We start from the raw sequence: 18,246 nt of genomic DNA on the forward strand, positions 1-18,246 counted from the left end.
CAAAATTATGAATGTTCCAGAATATTTTGAGCAGACCTTGTATACCCTACCTGACAGATGGCTGTGTCCAGTTTCTGAATGTCCTACAGCTTCCATGTGGCATGTCATGGAGAGTGGACTTGGACAGTCCTTAATTTGTATCAACGCTTAGTATACTTGAAACTAGGTGACAGGTATATCCTATATTCATCTGCACGACTGTCCAACTTAAATCACCATAACAAGATTCATGGTCGTGGGATCAGTTTGTCCACCAGTGCATTCCCCACCAGTCTGTTTTTGAGTCTATGCGGAAGCTGACAGACTACTGTGTCATTATGGAGTGATGTTCTCCTTTGCAGATACACTTGGCAATTGTACCCTGTCCAGCTACCCATCTTGAGCTTATCCGATAACTCCGTCGACTGCCAGTATGAGGCAAGTCCTGCTTCTTTGTTGCCTTCTGGAGTTCTTTCATATTCTGCCTTGAAAGCTTCACCTCGTGTTACTGGCTACTTTTCTGATTGAGAGTTGTACCCCTCCCCCCTGCGATTTGAGCAGATGTCTGTGCCCCTTGTGGTTTACCCCACATTCAAATGACACTACTTCGGCTTCCATCAATCACTTGGTTTTTCTGGAGCTTCACATGCAGCTTGCGAGATAGCACATTCATTCACACTGAGTGGATCTACAAATAGCCACGGTGTAGGATGCACATTTGCTAGTGAAGAGCATTTTGTGTATCGCCTTTTAGACCAGTATTCAATTTTTACTGCAGGGCTTGTTACCCATTATCAGTGCACCCTGTACATCGGGCGACACAGATTCTTTAAATGTATGTTCAGTTTCCCTCAGTGCTCTCTAGAGCCTCTGTGCTCTGTATAATTGTCAGCAGTAGACACACACGCGTGCGCGCACACACACTCACGCAAGCGCAACTTGCACGCGTGCGCGCGCGCACGCTCGTGTGTGTGTGTGTGTGTGTGTGTGTGTGTGTGTGTGTGTGTGTGTGTGTGTGTACTACTGACAAAGGCCTTAATGGCCGAAAGCTATGACTGTGTGAATCTTTCTATTGTGCCTATTGCGGCTCAGCATCTCTGCTATATGGTGAGTAGCAACTTTCCTTATCTTGTATTGTTACATTCCATCCTGGATTTTCCATTGTTTAATGTAAGAAAACATATACTTAAGTTATTTATGTAAAACACTTCTTTTCTCAAGAGCACTGATAAAATTTCAGCAATGTTATGTCTAAACGACAAATGTAATCCTATGCAGAATTTAGGATTCAATGTCAAAAGCATAGTGATTAAATTTAACTTATATGTTCTGGTTATTAAGAGCAGTAATAGTATGCATCAATTTTTTTTTTAAATTGAAATGTATATTGCATAAAGAGTATTGTTAGTATTACATAATAATGAAAACCCCTCAATCAGTATCCTTCTTGTTTTAACTTATCAGTGGTCCACATCGTCCACTCTGGCCAATCTATGGAGAATATAAGTTTGTTCCAAGGCAGAGGTGGTTGCATAGCTTGGAGGTAAATATGCTACCAAGATAGTGGTTCTATCTAGCAATTAACATTTGTTGTTATAATTGTCTTATTGCTTTCTTGTCAGCATGGTGGCATTGTAATGCTTTACCACCCTTGTGCTGATCCATCAGAGGTAGAAGCACTTAAACAGTTGGTAAAGAATTGTCTTCGAAGGCATATTATTTCTCCATATAACTTGTTGGATTCCAAACGTGTAAGTACATAACTCTGGCTTAACTTAAATTCACTAATTTTCGGTCATTAGTAGTAATTGTTAAAGGAATAAAATATGTTGCGTAGTTCGGTAATAATCCATATGCTTTTGTTGATTACTGTTAAATTTGTTTACACTGTATTTAAACATATGATACTGATTACATATTTGTATAATTCATTTGTGTGGTTAAAATGTTTATAGCCATTGGCTTTACTTGCTTGGGGATGGCGAATGACGTTTTCTGCAGTGCAACCACAAATTGTTCAAAGATTCATTAAAATGCATGCTCTCAAAGGTCCTGAACGTATTGCTACAGAAGGCCAGTATGATGCACTTTTGGAAAACATGGCAGAAGTTGTATCAGATTTTGAAGACAGTGATCTCTGCCCAAATCAGTGAGATGGTAGGTAGAAATACTGCAGTAAGTTTTATCAGTATTCTGTTAGGTTTTATGAAAAATGTTACATATTCATTTACACACTAGAAATTTTTTATGGCTTAAAATTATGTTGCTTGCATTTGAGATTTGTCTTTCCCCAGTCTAGAAATTTCCCTTTTGTTGATCTCAAGGTTTATTGTTAAATGTGATGTATTGTACTGATATTGCTTACTGTAAAAACTGTAACTTTTAATTTTTCAGGACTGCCCCTGTTTCTGCAGATTTGACAATTTGTGCTAGTCAGCTTATATAAAGCATCACTTTTGAGTTGATATGCTTTGTAACTAGGTGCCCCATACTTTAAAGAAGAGTCTTAATGAAGTTTTATCTCCTAAATGAGATGAAAAGAATATAAACAGGGTGTTCCAAAATTCCTATTAAATAATTCTATAGGTTGATGTAGGCGTTACATTTAAGCATAGGAACTATTCTATAATTAGTAACTGACCTGTGTGGTTTTAACTCTTGCACTGCTACTGATATTTTTTAGGTAGTTAACTACAAAAACTGCTAAATATGACCTCCATGTTTGCTGCCCAAATAAAATACGCACAAAGTTCTACTACAGTCAGGTGTAAAGTGAATCATTTCTGCCATATTCAAAGCCTGTCCAGCTATTTTCAGTTGACTAAGTTTTTGTAAAACATTTGCTGATGTACCCATACACAAAAAATAGACAAAATCAAAAGTAGGTTCCATGGTGGCCAAGCATAAGGTTCACATGAACTTGGTATCCCTTGAACACAGCATAGATTTTTTTGCACAGGTACTGCAAAATATATGTGCATACTTCAAAGTTGAATATTCAGTGACATAACATCCAAGAGCTCTGCTAGAACTTCCTGCAGGAGAATAAAGTGCTTTTGGATCATTAGATGGAGAAATCTATGGCCCATACACTCATTGGAGATACTTGTCCATACATTGAAGCTGAAAGTGTGCTGAAATCAGTCTGAGCACTTCATGTGAGTCCAGGAAATCTTGAGATGTTACATCAACAATAACAATGATCAAAATGGCATCTACATACAAACTAAGGCAGTATCACTGGACATATGGTGTTGGAAATTTTGCACGTCACTGGATAACATTTTATCTGCAATGTCCCCTCTGAAACTTCTAAATGTGTAAAATTGGAAATATGGTACACCCTGTCTTTTCTGTGATGTGTTCCTGTATCTTACTGTTTTACTTTCATTCTGATATATTTGTGAATAGTCAGTGTTAAATCATATTATTTACGGGAATATAAGCAACAATTTTTTTCTGGCAAATCATTCCATGTACATTCTGTTCTGTATGTCTGTACTTCATTTATATGGTCTGTGCTTTTATCATTAAACATGTTGCTAATCTAGAATTTGGAACTTAATCTGATTAATAACATTTTTTTATTTGCCAATTTCCCTTCTATAAACTAATACTTGCAATACCAGGTAATCTTCTACACATCACACTATAAAAGCGAAAGACTTGGCCGTGGACATGAGCAGTATTGCTTTAAAGGAGAGAGAACCATCTGAACAGCTTAGTGATATCACAGTTAATGGAACAAGATTCTTATTTGAGAGCTGTGTAGTTACTTACATTCTCCATTCAGTTACCTTTATTTATGATTTCTTTGCCATCCCAAAATCATTTAAGGTGACTGCCAGAACAGTTGCAGTTTAGTACCTTCAAAATCAGTCCAGTCCAGGATTTCCTCTAGTGACCTCAGTGGCAGTGTCATGTTAAAATTAAACCTTCATTCTTGAAGTCTAATAATCAGTATTTAATAAAAAAAGAGTACTGGTAGACTGTTATGAGCAAGGGCACCACTTAACTGAATTGAGAGTAACAGATGTGTGCACAACTGAGGCAGAAACTACTCTGGTAGTTCAGTTTTCAACCTTTTGTTCATCGGTAACCTGCCCATCTAATACACTTTACAACACTCGAACACCACTTCAAAAGCTAGCCACATTGTCTGTTTGCCCACTGCAACCCTTTCTTTTGTATTCAGTTCTGTGTGTGTGTTGTTCTTTTGTTGGCATAAGACTGGACATAGTATTGCTTATTTTACAAATTTTTACACTAGTTACTCTGGGCTAGTGCACATAAAACATATATGCAGCAGGAGTGAATAGGAAGAATGCTGTGGAAAGCAAAGAACACCATATTTTGCAGAGGGCTCTTAGGATCTGGGAATTATTGCTCATGTTATCACACATTTAGCACATAATGGTACTCTTCAGAGTTTAAGTCTGATTTGATTGCAATTCAGGAAACAAAGAATTTTCATGTACAGTGCCTCCATGTCTTGGCTTAATAGTGGATGCATATATCCCAGTGCAAAGGCATTCAAGCATCCCTTTAACAAAATAAACATTAGCTTATCCTACAATTTACTTACCTAGTTTCAAGGATTGAAAATTCTTTATAGCCACTTGTAGTGGTGTAAAACACCTGGGCATTTATAAGTTGGGGAAAATGCTCAAAATTCCCAGGCATTTATGCATTTTAGAGATTTGAAAAAACTGCTTGAGATTTAGGTGAGAGTAACTGGGAGTAATGAATTGGATTATTACATATTTAATCAGGTAAATTCTTGGGGTAGTGCATAAGAAGACACTAAAGTATAAAAGTAATTTTTGAAATAAAGTATACTTTATGTTAAATAGTTAGTCTTTAGGCAGTACTTTTACTTATACTATAGCACTGCAAAAAACGAAAAGGTTGTTCTCAATCACTGTACCTAACTCGAGCACTTTTTTCGAACTCTGAGGGCTCTTGAAATACTTTTTATATGCTTTTCCATGTTGTTTGAAGGTGACTGTGTTCTTTAAAACAATATTCACAAGATACTCGTTTCCCATGTAAATTAAAAAAGCTCAAAACAGGTCCCTTTTTCTTAACCTTCTTGCAGCTGTTCAGTGACCTATCGTCTATAAAACTGTAAATAACACAGACAAGGTTATGTTGCGGCTCACTCATCCACATAAACATGAAAGATGGGCAATTCCGGTTAACTAAATAACCCACAGAATTGCATGACTTACCTGAAATTGCCAGCCACTCGCTCGAAAATTTCATCTCCTACCTATTTGCAATAATAGCAGTAGTATTAATATTTACTTAGAATAACTGGACTCAAGAGTAAAAAATGTTATACATAATGATTTTAGTAAAGATTGTCGTTTAGATTCCAATTCCAGCAATTGTGGATTCTCCAGGAATTGACTAGTATTGGAATCCAACGATTCCAGCATCTTATGAATCAATTCTTTGTTATTAAATCTCTTTTATGTTGGTGTTCTCGTTTTATGTTCACAGCAGTGCAACCATATGAAAGAGGATAAAGAAAGGAGCAGAACAGAAAATTAGTTGGTCTCAATGTCATTACATCTGACAATAAATTTTCATTTTTTCACTGAAAAAGGTTTCACATTTAAGATTACAATTACCAAGAAACACATGCCAACTTTTGAATACATTTGGTAATTTTTTATCAATAATAATTCTTCAATCATATTTAGAGATTTGACATGGATTATAAAGTCTGTTAACATTAAAGGACAATGTTTTTTAAACCGGATTATCACTACACAGCTGTTCAGTGTTCTCTCTCTCTCTCTCTCTCTCTCTCTCTCTCTCTCTCTCTCTCTCTCTCTCTCCCACCCCCCCCACCCCCCGCCCCCTCTTCCCTCCGTGCATGCATGCGCACGCACGCACATGTGCACGTGGGTGTGGGCGTGTTTGGAGGGGGGGGAAGTTGTAGAGGGTGCCACCCCACTCAGTTGTCAGCTGCAGCACTTAGAGTATGTGACAATGGAATAAGACTTCTGATTTTAAGTATGTGACATAAAAGGTGATCGTGTCTAGGAAACCTGCATACTCAGATCGCTAGACAGTCAAACCAGTCGTATTAATGAGTTTTATTACAAAAAGAAAATTGCAATTTTTTCACTACGGCAATTACACAGTTGTACCGCAAGCAAAGGGCGACATACAAAATAATCAATCTTCTTCTGTATAGGCAATCCCAAGTCTGTGCTACATAGAGAGCACAACTGAAGTAACTAGCGTGGACATTGCTATCGAAGTCACTAATCTTGAAGTTAATATTGAACTGACCACTGTCGCATTGTCCTGGAAAGAGGTCAGGTCAACGTGTGATTGGCTGACCTCTTCTCACAGCACTCTCGTCTGTCATTCCTGACTGGCGTGCTGGCGCTTGACTTTACGCCATAACATTCCCCCCCACCCCACCCACCCCAATTGATGGACCGTCATTGTATAAGAAGCACGACAACAGGAGGGGAGGAACGCTCAGAGGGACTGGAAGCTGTGGCTGCTGGGGCATCAGACTTCCGGTTGTACCCCGCCATCCGGTCTTCTCTGGAAACGTACACTGGAAAATGCCCAGAAGCATACGTGTAGTGCTCCTGAGTCCCATAACAAGATGTAAAAGGTGTCGGCGCTGGTAGTGTGGGCGTGTCCACCTCCATCAGTAGGACGAGAGGAGGCGAAGGCTCAGTCTCCATGGGGTCGTCCCAAGGTGTCGGGACGACACTCTCTGGCAGCTACTGTGGCTGCGCTCTCCTCTGGTCAAGTGAATCTGGGAGAGGACGATCATCGTACACATGACAGGCAAACTTGATATTGATGTCGGCGATGCAAGCCATCTGGACCTGAAATAAGATACATGCAAGTGCCAAGTCTACGGACTCTCTCACCTCGAGCCCACAGTCTGCTGCCACTAAAAACCTTGTAAAAAAAAAAAGTGGTGTGAAGTGATACTTGGCAGCCTTCCTTCGGCACCGGATGCTGAGGAGAGTGGAGCAGTGTCTGGTTGCGGTGGCCGTGAAGTAATTCCTCCGTCGGTGGTCCATTTTGTGGATACGAATGTTAGGTGAGAAACAGTTGCAATGCTTGATCCGTGGTGTGTGCGGTGCGAAGTTTGGCCATCTGTTGCATGAAGGTTCTGACAAAACGTTCAGCTTTGCCATTTGACTGTGTATGGAACGGTGCATTAGTTAGATGCTGTATGCCATCACAGAATGTTTCAAATTCATTGGACATGAACTGAAGGCCATTGTCAGACACTATGACTTCAGGCAAACCATGTTGTTGTTGTTGTTGTTGTTAGTCGTGAGACTGGTTTGATGCAGCTCTCCATGCTACTCTATCATGTGCAAGTTTCTTCATCTCCCAGTACTTACTGCAACATACATTCTTCTGAATCTGCTTAGTGTATTCATCTCTTGGTGTCCCTCTACGATTTTTACCCTCCACGCTGCCCTCCAATGCTAAATTTGTGATCCCTTGATGCCTCAGAACATGTCCTACCAACCGGTCCCCTGTTCTTGTCAAGTAGTGCCACAAACTACTCCTCTTCCCAATTCTATTCAATACCTCATCATTAGTTATGTGATCTACCCATCTAATCTTCAGCATTCTTCTGTAGCACCACATTTCAAAAGCTTCTATTCTCTTTATGTCCAAACTATTTATCGTCCATGTTTCACTTCCATGCATGGCTACACTCCATACAAATACTTTCAGAAACGACTTCCTCACACTTAAACCTATACCCAATGTTAACAAATTTCTCTTCTTCAGAAACGCTTTCCTTGCCATTGCCAGTCTACATTTTATATCCTTTCTACTTTGACCATCATCAGTTATTTTGCTCCCCAAATAGCAAAACTCCTTTACTACTTTAAGTGTCTCATTTTCCAATCTAATTCCCTCAGCATCACCCGACTTAATTCGACTACATTCCATTATCCTCGTTTTGCTTTTGTTGATGTTCATCTTATATCCTCCTTTCAAGACACTGTCCATTCCGTTCAACTGCTCTTCCAAGTCCTTTGCTGTCTCTGACAGAATTACCATGTCATCGGCGAACCTCAACGTTTTTATTTCTTCTCCATGGACTTTCATACCTACTCCGAACTTTTCTTTTGTTTCCTTTACTAGTTGCTCAATATACAGATTGAATAACATTGGGGACAGGCTACAACCCTTTCTCACTCCCTGCCCAACTGCTGCTTCCCTTTCATGCCCCTCCACTCTTATAACTGCCATCTGGTTTCTGTACAAATTGTAAATAGCCTTTCGCTCCCTGTATTTTACCCCTGCCACCTTTAGAATTTGAAAGAAAGTATTCCAGTCAACATTGTCAAAAGCTTTCTCGAAGTCCACAAATGCTAGAAATGTAGGTTTGCCTTTCCTTAATCTATCTTCTAAGATAAGTCGTAGGGTCAGTATTGCCTCACGTGTTCCAACATTTCTGCGGAATCCAAACCGATCTTCGCTGAGGTTGGCTTCTACCAATTTTTCCATTCGTCTGTAAAGAATTCGCGTTAGTATTTTGCAGCTGTGACTTATTAAAGTGATAGTTTGGTAATTTTCACATCTGTCAACACCTGCTTTCTTTGGGATTGGAATTATTATATTCTTCTTGAAGTCTGAGGGTATTTCGCCTCTCTCATACATCTTGCTCACCAGATGGTAGAGTTTTGTCAGGACTGGCTCTCCCAAGACCGTCAGTAGTTCCAATGGAATGTTGTCTACTCCCGGGGCCTTGTTTTGACTCGGATCTTTCAGTGCTCTGTCAAACTCTTCACGCAGTATCATATCTCCCATTTCATCTTCACCTACATCCTCTTCCATTTCCAGAATATTGTCCTCAAGTACATTGTCCTTGTATAGACCCCTCTATATACTCCTTCTGCCTTTCTGCTTTCACTTCGTTGCTTAGAACTGGGTTTCCATCTGAGCTCTTGATATTCATACAAGTGGCTCTCTTTTCTCCAAAGGTCTCTTTAATTTTCCTGTAGGCTATATCTACCTTACCCCTAGTGAGATAAGCCTCTACATCCTTACATTTGTACTCTAGCCATCCCTGCTTAGCCATTTTGCACTTCCTTTCGATCTCATTTTTGAGACGTTTGTATTCCCTTTTGCCTGCTTCATTTACTGCATTTCTATATTTTCTCCTTTCATCAATTAAATTCAATATTTCTTCTGTTATCCAAGGATTTCTATTAGCCCTCGTCTTTTTACCTACTTGATCCTCTGCTGCCTTCACTACTTCATCCCTCAGAGCTACCCATTCTTCTTCTACTGTATTTCTTTCCCCCATTCCTGTCAATTGTTCCCTTATGCTCTCCCTGAAACTCTGTACAACGTCTGGTTTAGTCAGTTTATCCAGGTCCCATGTCCTTAAATTCCCACCTTTTTGCAGTTTCTTCATTTTTACTCTACAGTTCATAACCAATAGATTGTGGTCAGAGTCCACATCTGCCCATGGAAATGTCTTAAAATTTAAAACCTGGTTCCTAAATCTCTGTCTTACCATTATATAATCTATCTGATACCTTCTAGTATCTCCAGGATTCTTTCATGTATACAACCTTTTTATGATTCTTGAACCAGATGTTAGCTATGATTAAGTTATGCTCTGTGCAAAATTCTACCGAACGGCTTCCTCTTTCATTTCTCTCCCCCAATCCACATTCACCCACTATGTTTCCTTCTCTCCCTTTTCCTAATCTCGAGTTCCAGTCACCCATGACTATTAAATTTTAGTCGCCCTTCACTACCTGAATAATTTCTTTTATAGGCAAACCATTGAGGCAAAAAACAGAGGACAATGCCTGAACTGTGCTATATGACGTTGTCGAATTCATTAGCACAGCAAAAGGAAACTTGCTATAAGAGTCTACCATAATCAACCAACGAATGTTGCAAAAAGGTCCCGCAATTATGTGCACACATCGCCATGGTGATTGCGACTTAGGGCAAGCAGAGAATTTTTGTGGTGGAGCGGACTGATTTTCCGCACATGCGTGACACGGTGATGTCATCTGTTCTATTTGGGTGTCTACACCCTGCCAAGTACAGTGTCAACACACTATTTTGTAGGAAGATTGCCCCATTGTCCTTGGTGAAGTAACTGCAACACTTCTTTCTGCAAAGCTTTGGGGATCAACACACATGACTGTCCAGTTATTTTGAACAAGAATCACACCTCGCTATATAGGAAGGCTGTGCCTATGTGCAAAATATCGGAGCACCACAGAGTTCTTGATGCTGTCCAATGAGCAAGGCCAAGATAGGCAAATGTTTTTTAGCAAGATGTTCAGATATGAATCAGCTTCTGTAGCTTGTGGAATTTTCCAATAGTTCAGAAGAAAAGATTGAAGCAATTCAGATTCCTGAGCATCAATTTGACAAAAAGATGCAGCAGAAGCGTCAAGTCTGTATCGGGGCCCATCGGAAGATGGGAAAGTGTGTCCATGTTACCATGTTGAGCTGTCAGATGATAAACAGTCTCATACTGGTACTGAGACAACAACAAAGCCCATGTTTTTTTGGGCAGTTCATACAGAAACCAGCTTCGTTGGATGAAACGATTACTGCAATGGCTTGTGATACATTACTAAGTAGAATTTTTTGACCTACAAATAGTGGTGGAATTTGGCGACACCATACACAATAGTAAATCCCTCTTTCTATTTTTGTGAGTAGTTACACTGAGCTTTGGACAACACTTTTGGTACAAAAGCAATAGGCCTGTCTTTATCACCAAATCTGTGCAAAAGCACTGCACCGATTCTGTTAGTAGTAGTGTCAACTTGCAATACAACTGGTTTTTCAGGATCAAAGTGAACTAAGCATTGATCACTAAGCAATGCATCTTTAAGTTTTTGAAAAGCTACTTGGCACTCACCTGTTGAAAATAACCGTTCAGTATTTCACTTAACCCACGTTCTATGAATGGGTACATAATATCACTGCAGTATCATTGTGCATTTATTGTTTCATTGAAAAATATGGAAAGTAACCCTGGCAGGCAAACAATCATATGGCACGCGCTGCAGACACACTTTGAACACCCCATATTACTATGAAAGACACTGCTCAGCCGAAATTTTGCTTGGCCCGAACTGTTCCCATTGCATTATGGGACAAAGTGACTGCTGAACTTAAAGAATTGCAAAATAGAGTTATTGTTCCCATACAGGCTAGTCAATGGGCGAGTCCACTGGTTTTGTTCCCCAAACCTTCCTGTCACATTTCTGTGACATTGCAAGGAACTGGCAGGTCACGTATGGCTAACCAATGTGACTGAAGAGGATGTACACCTTGTCTGTTTGACATGACCAAGATACTGCAACACCGGTTTAAAAAAATCGCACTTGTCCATACTACACTTTAGTCCTACATCAGATAACACATGAAACAAAGCATGCAAATTTGCATTGTGTTTTTCAGGTGTATGATCTGGTATGACAATATCGTCCAAATAGTTTGAATAGAGTGGTACTTCAGCAATCAGCTGTTCCAAATGCTGTTGGAAAATGGCAGGTTTGGAAGCATTGCCAAAAGGCAAATGCAAATATTTAAACATGCCCAAATGAGTGTTCACAACACACATGGTTTGAGATTCTTCATCTAATGGTATTTGAAGATATGAATCGTGCAAATCAGTTTGTGAAAGGAAGTGAGCAGCACCTAATCTGTCCACGAGATCCTCTGGGCATGGCAATGGATAAATATCAGTCACAGTTTGTGGGTTGACGGTAGACTTAAAATCAACACAGAGGCAAATGTGACAGGAAGGTTTGGGGAGCAAAACCAGTGGACTCGCCCATTGACTAGCCTGTATGGGAACAATAACTCTATTTTGCAATTCTTTAAGTTCAGCAGTCACTTTGTCCCATAATGCAATGGGAACAGTTTGGGCAAAGCAAAATTTCGGCTGAGCAGTGTCTTTCATAGTAATATGGGGTTTCTCAAGAAGAGAAATTTGTTAACATAGAGTATAGATTTACGTGTCAGGAAGTCGTTTCTGAAAGTATTTGTATGGAGTGTAGCCATGTATGGAAGTGAGACATGGACGATAACTAGTTTGGACAAGAAGAGAATAGAAGCTTTCGAAATGTGGTGCTACAGAAGAATGCTGAAAATAAGGTGGGTAGATCACGTAACTAATGAGGAGGTATTGAATAGGATTGGGGAGAAGAGAAGTTTGTGGCACAACTTGACTAGAAGAAGGGATCGGTTGGTAGGACATGTTTTGAGGCATCAAGGGATCACAAATTTAGCATTGGAGGGCAGCGTGGAGGGTAAAAATCGTAGAGGGAGACCAAGAGATGAATACACTAAGCAGATTCAGAAGGATGTAGGTTGCAGTAGGTACTGGGAGATGAAGAAGCTTGCACAGGATAGGTCAGCATGGAGAGCTGCATCAAACCAGTCTCAGGACTGAAGACCACAACAACAACATGGGGTGTTCAAAGTGTCTTTCTGCAGCACGTGCCGTATGATTGTTTGCCTGCCAGGGTTACTTTCCATATTTTTCAATGAAACAATAAATGCACAATGATACTGCAGTGATATTATGTACCCATTCATAGAACGTGGGTTAAGTGAAATACTGAACGGTTATTTCCAACAAGTTGGTGCAACCGCGCATACACCTTGCGTTTCAATGTCACTGCTTGCTGATGTTTTTGGTGATTGCATAATTTCACAGGGACTTTGGCCTCCACGATTGCATGACCTAACACCAACTGACTTTATCTTCTGGCTGCAGTGAAAGCAACTGCTATTGCAGTTTTCAATTCATCAATGAATTTTGGACGGTTTATATATTCACTTTCACTACTTCTGTTACAGAACTGTAACAGCTTGTGTTTGGAAACATGATTAGACGAATTGAATTGTGTGTCCAACATTTAATGTGAAAATTTGTAAGTAAAAATGAATATTCAATAAATTAACTTGTATTTCAGAGTTTTATTTCGGTATATTCATTGCGGCATACGGCATGTGTGGCTAACAATCATACAGCACAGAGATTTTTCGAACACCCCATATGTGCAACAAAATTGTTTGCCTTCCTGAACCTTCAGAAAAGAGTGTGGGGAATTCTTTCAACAAGCTAGCTACACTGTCTTTGGCACTGAATGCAGTCACTGACAACACATTGTCCTGAATTTGAAAGCCAAACAAATTAAGGCCAAATATGTTCTCACAATCACAAGATGTAGCACTGTAAAAGTCACTGCATATGCGAGTGATACATGGCAGGCAAAGTGCATTTTCTGAGAATGGGAATAAGCAGTCAGGTGCGTCCTAGTTTGACAGGTGTGGGGAGTCTAACAGTTCGTATGTGTTAAGATTCAGTAATGTAACTGATGCACATGTGTCCAACTGAAATTTCACACATTTTCCACTAATATGCAAATGAACAAGAAGTCTGTTGGACTGGCATAACACTGAAGAAACTGTTTGCTTGCTAGTTTTGCTGATGCCTGCAGCACACTTTGAGTACACTGCATTAATTACATGGGCCTTGTGACTAGATTTTTGTGATTGGGCAGAATTCTGTTTGTTCCATTGCAAACACACAAATTGTACGTGACCTTTCTTGCCACAAGCGTAACACTGTGCTTGTCTGGATGGGCAGCCTTGGCATTCGTGCCATGAATAGCACTGAGGGCAGGACTTCATTCTGTTCGCCTGTTTAGAGAACTGTTTTCACAGCTTGGCGTGCACAATCTGTTGCTGCCTAGTGGACCGATCATTAGCAAGGGACGAATCAAGCTGACAAATTGGTGACTGCTCAAATTTATCGGCCGCTACAGCACTTGCACCCTACTAATTTAGATTAGAACTTGCACTGCATGATGAAATGATGGATCGGACTGCTTAAAAATCTGTTGTCAAAGTTTGATATCAGTTACATAGTACACAATCGCATCCCGCAACATAACATTGGAATATAAAAAGTGCCATAACCACATTTGAATTTGCATTTTCTCATCATACCCTGCAAATCTGTTACCCACACGTGCTAAGTTTGTTCTGACTGTTTCTCGCAATTAAAGAATTAGTACCTAGCTTCTACTGCATTCACTTGTTGGTCATAATAATTAGTTACAGAACCGACAACTTTATCATTGGGAAGTTCACTCGAAGTGGTATTAAGGAACAATTTCTGAATGAGGTGAAGGACTGCACTTCCTACTGCTGACAAAAAGTAATGTAGTTTCACAGCACCTGACACTTTGTGAGCAATGATGTGGGCTTCATACTGTTGCAATCACTTGAGCCATTCCTCTTCTTTTTCGTTAACCAGCGAAAAGGCAGTATGGCACTCGAAGCTACAGTTATTGCAAGTTGTGCAGCATTAGTGGTTTGTCAGTAACTGCTGTACCGTATTGAGAAGGGAGGCAGTATGCTGTGTTTTAAATTGAAACATCTGTGTTAGCTGCATTGCATCTATTGCTTGCAGCTGTGGTGCCAGAGCAGGGGGTCAGATGTGGGTTGCTCATTTCGGAATAGGCAAATGCTATAAACAGACAATGCAAGCAATAAAAATAAGTACACAAGAAAACACTGATTAGAATAAGCACTATAAGTGACACTGTGAAAACATGTAAAGACCCCTACAGAAAAAAGACTAGGCCGAATTAAGGTGCTGGCAAAACTCAAAAGCCCATGACAAAACAAAAGTTGTGGCAGTCAGGCTCTGGTTTGTCTCTGGTACTCATTCACCCTGTCGCCAAATATGTAGTGTGTAGGAAGCCTGCTTATTCGTATCACTAGATAAACAATCAAACCAGCCGTATTAATGAGTTTCAATTACAAAAAGAAAATTGCAATACCAAACTTTGGCAATTACGCAGATGTGTCGCAGGCAAAGGGCGGCATACAAAATAATCAATCTTCTTCGGTATATATAATCCCAAGTCTGTTCTACATAGAGTACAAGTTAAATAACCAGCGTTGACACTGCTGTCAATGTCTCTAATCTTGAAGCTGCTATTGAACTGGCAGTCACCAGTTGGTCACGGCTCTTACGTCCTCTTCACATAGGGGCCGCTGCTGTCTCGTTATCCTGGAGGAAGGTCCAGTCAGCATGCGATTGGCTGACCTCTTCTCACAGGCTTCTCTTTGTCATTCCCAACTGGTGCACCAGCACTTGACTTTACACCATAACAGGTGATGAGCATGATATGTATGTAATACACTCCTGGAAATGGAAAAAAGAACACATTGACACCGGTGTGTCAGACCCACCATACTTGCTCCGGACACTGCGAGAGGGCTGTACAAGCAATGATCACACGCACGGCACAGCGGACACACCAGGAACCGCGGTGTTGGCCGTCGAATGGCGCTAGCTGCGCAGCATTTGTGCACCGCCGCCGTCAGTGTCAGCCAGTTTGCCGTGGCATACGGAGCTCCATCGCAGTCTTTAACACTGGTAGCATGCCGCGACAGCGTGGACGTGAACCGTATGTGCAGTTGACGGACTTTGAGCGAGGGCGTATAATGGGCATGCGGGAGGCCGGGTGGACGTACCGCCGAATTGCTCAACACGTGGGGCGTGAGGTCTCCACAGTACATCGATGTTGTCGCCAGTGGTCGGCGGAAGGTGCACGTGCCCGTCGACCTGGAACCGGACCGCAGCGACGCACGGATGCACGCCAAGACCGTAGGATCCTACGCAGTGCCGTAGGGGACCGCACCGCCACTTCCCAGCAAATTAGGGACACTGTTGCTCCTGGGGTATCGGCGAGGACCATTCGCAACCGTCTCCATGAAGCTGGGTTACGGTCCCGCACACCGTTAGGCCGTCTTCCGCTCACGCCCCAACATCGTGCAGCCCGCCTCCAGTGGTGTCGCGACAGGTGTGAATGGAGGGACGAATGGAGACGTGTCGTCTTCAGCGATGAGAGTCGCTTCTGCCTTGGTGCCAATGATGGTCGTATGCGTGTTTGGCGCCGTGCAGGTGAGCGCCACAATCAGGACTGCATAGGACCGAGGCACACAGGGCCAACACCTGGCATCATGGTGTGGGGAGCGATCTCCTACACTGGCCGTACACCACTGGTGATCGTCGAGGGGACACTGAATAGTGCACGGTACATCCAAACCGTCATCGAACCCATCGTTCTACCATTCCTAGACCGGCAAGGGAACTTGCTGTTCCAACAGGACAATGCACGTCCGCATGTATCCCGTGCCACCCAACATGCTCTAGAAGGTGTAAGTCAACTACCCTGGCCAGCAAGATCTCCGGATCTGTCCCCCATTGAGCATGTTTGGGACTGGATGAAGCGTCGTCTCACGCGGTCTGCACATCCAGCACGAACGATGGTCCAACTGAGGCGCCAGGTGGAAATGGCATGGCAAGCCGTTCCACAGGACTACATCCAGCATCTCTACGATCGTCTCCATGGGAGAATAGCAGCCTGCATTGCTGCGAAAGGTGGATATACACTGTACTAGTGCCGACATTGTGCATTCTCTGTTGCCTGTGTCTATGTGCCTGTGGTTCTGTCAGTGTGATCATGTGATGTATCTGACCCCAGGAATGTGTCAATAAAGTTTCCCCTTCCTGGGACAATGAATTCACGGTGTTCTTATTTCAATTTCCAGGAGTGTACATGACATAGCAGATGTGCTTCATAATAGCTGATGGCCGAAATTAATCAATATCACAATTTTAATAGAGCGCATTACTGTCTACAAAGTATTGTTTTACTCATCATTTGGCTGTGGAGGAAGTCATTTCTGGAAACACAAAAGTTCAAAATGCAGCAGTTATGAAAAAATAACAGCTGTCTTTTGGGATCAAGGAAAATGTTTTTCAGAGCACCAAATATAGCACGACACTTGGGATCTCATTAGCCGATTTAAAATGAGAGCATTTATTAAAGAGGGTGGCTCTGCACCACGTGATAAACAAAACAGTTGAGTTTGACAGTTGTTACTGGGTGTGTTTAACCATGCTGGCATTACTCAAAGGACTAGGGCAGAGGTGTTTGCTGCAGGCATGCGTAGGTTTCTACTATAGCTAATCTAACTCTTTGAATATATTGATAGCGATAGGGGGGAGGAGGAAGAATAATAGTATGCCTACCTAAAATTCTAAGTCTTATGAAATCAATGCAGTGTTATTTGTTTTTAATTTTGTTATAATCCTATTCTCCACACAAGGTTCATAAATTTGAAAGAAAATAAGAATACCAAACTGTTGATTTCATAATTGAATTTGAAGCATGTAATTTTTGTTGTTCTTTTTTGTTGATAAAGTTGCATAATGTGTCTATTCAGATTACGAACTCTGCAGCTCTACAATTCTGAACTTCTGCTTCTTAATTCAACATTAAGACAAATTATACATTTATTTTTAAAGTGCACTGTTGCAACTATATTTATGCTGGAACTTTGAAAGCCCTTATCTGTCTTCTACTGGTTGAAAACATTTCTTCCAAAATATTATATTGGTCCATCAGTTACAGTAAGTTGTGCAAGGTAACTAGTCAACATAAGATACACAAACATACAGTGATTGGAGGTTACATTAAATCTGTACGACATTCACAAATTACAGCTCTGAACCATCCAACTGCTAAGCTTCTTGGGTGATATCCCTCCCATTGTCACAGTATGCATTGTTCCATGGTGCACGTCTCGTCTTAAAGCCAGGACATAGCCACTGGGAGTAACTGCCCAATCAGCAGGTAGCGCAACACATAGCAAAAACTGCCAACACCGTCCCGTCCATCCAAGCCAGAAAACATGCACAAATAAATGTCCCAACCATACATAATTTGAAATTTGTGAGCAAATAAAAATATATTCAACTGCAGTGATCATTTGAATCTCCATAGTAAAAAAAAAAGCAGTATACAGATTTTGGTAGAAAACATATGCCCTTTGTTAATCCAGTTCTATAAAAGTGGCTATAGCATTTTGCTTCCCTGTGAATGACAAGAATGAAGTTCACATAGAAATGAGCAGAATAGCAAATAAAAAAGGTTACACAGGCTGAATAATAGGTGGTATGATGAAAATGTTGTCAACATTAAAGGATCAAAGAGGGGCCAACTTTTTTTTAATTTTCTATAATCCTTTTGGAGGGTTGGTAAAGCAACACTTTCTACTTTTTTCTGTCAACAGCCATTGGCTTTGGGTCCACAATTTTTTTAATTGAGAATTATGTTCCTACTTTTCTTGTGTCAACTTTCTTCCACTATTTGATTTTTATTACCTGACGTGAAA

At 41.0% G+C, this 18,246-nt stretch overlaps 1 protein-coding gene across 3 annotated transcripts in view; it reads left to right on the forward strand.

The window, feature by feature from the left end:
* Positions 1–12,850, forward strand: part of LOC126262769 (uncharacterized) — a 36,876-nt gene extending 24,026 nt beyond the window's left edge. The window contains exons 4-7 of one of the 3 annotated variants that reach the window (XM_049959593.1): positions 1,444–1,522; positions 1,602–1,730; positions 1,935–2,136; positions 12,701–12,850. In XM_049959593.1, the coding sequence (XP_049815550.1) occupies positions 1,444–1,522; positions 1,602–1,730; positions 1,935–2,132 (406 nt within the window). In that variant the 3' untranslated portion in view covers positions 2,133–2,136; positions 12,701–12,850. Of the gene's footprint in view, positions 1–1,443; positions 1,523–1,601; positions 1,731–1,934; positions 2,137–2,373; positions 3,521–5,484; positions 5,634–12,700 lie in introns of those variants that run through there. The other 2 variants (XM_049959602.1, XM_049959587.1) reach the window with 2 other exon arrangements.
* Positions 12,851–18,246: the final 5,396 nt, after the last annotated feature.

Source organism: Schistocerca nitens, chromosome 1, assembly GCF_023898315.1.
Source record: "Schistocerca nitens isolate TAMUIC-IGC-003100 chromosome 1, iqSchNite1.1, whole genome shotgun sequence".
Taxonomy (NCBI): Eukaryota; Metazoa; Arthropoda; class Insecta; order Orthoptera; family Acrididae; genus Schistocerca; species Schistocerca nitens.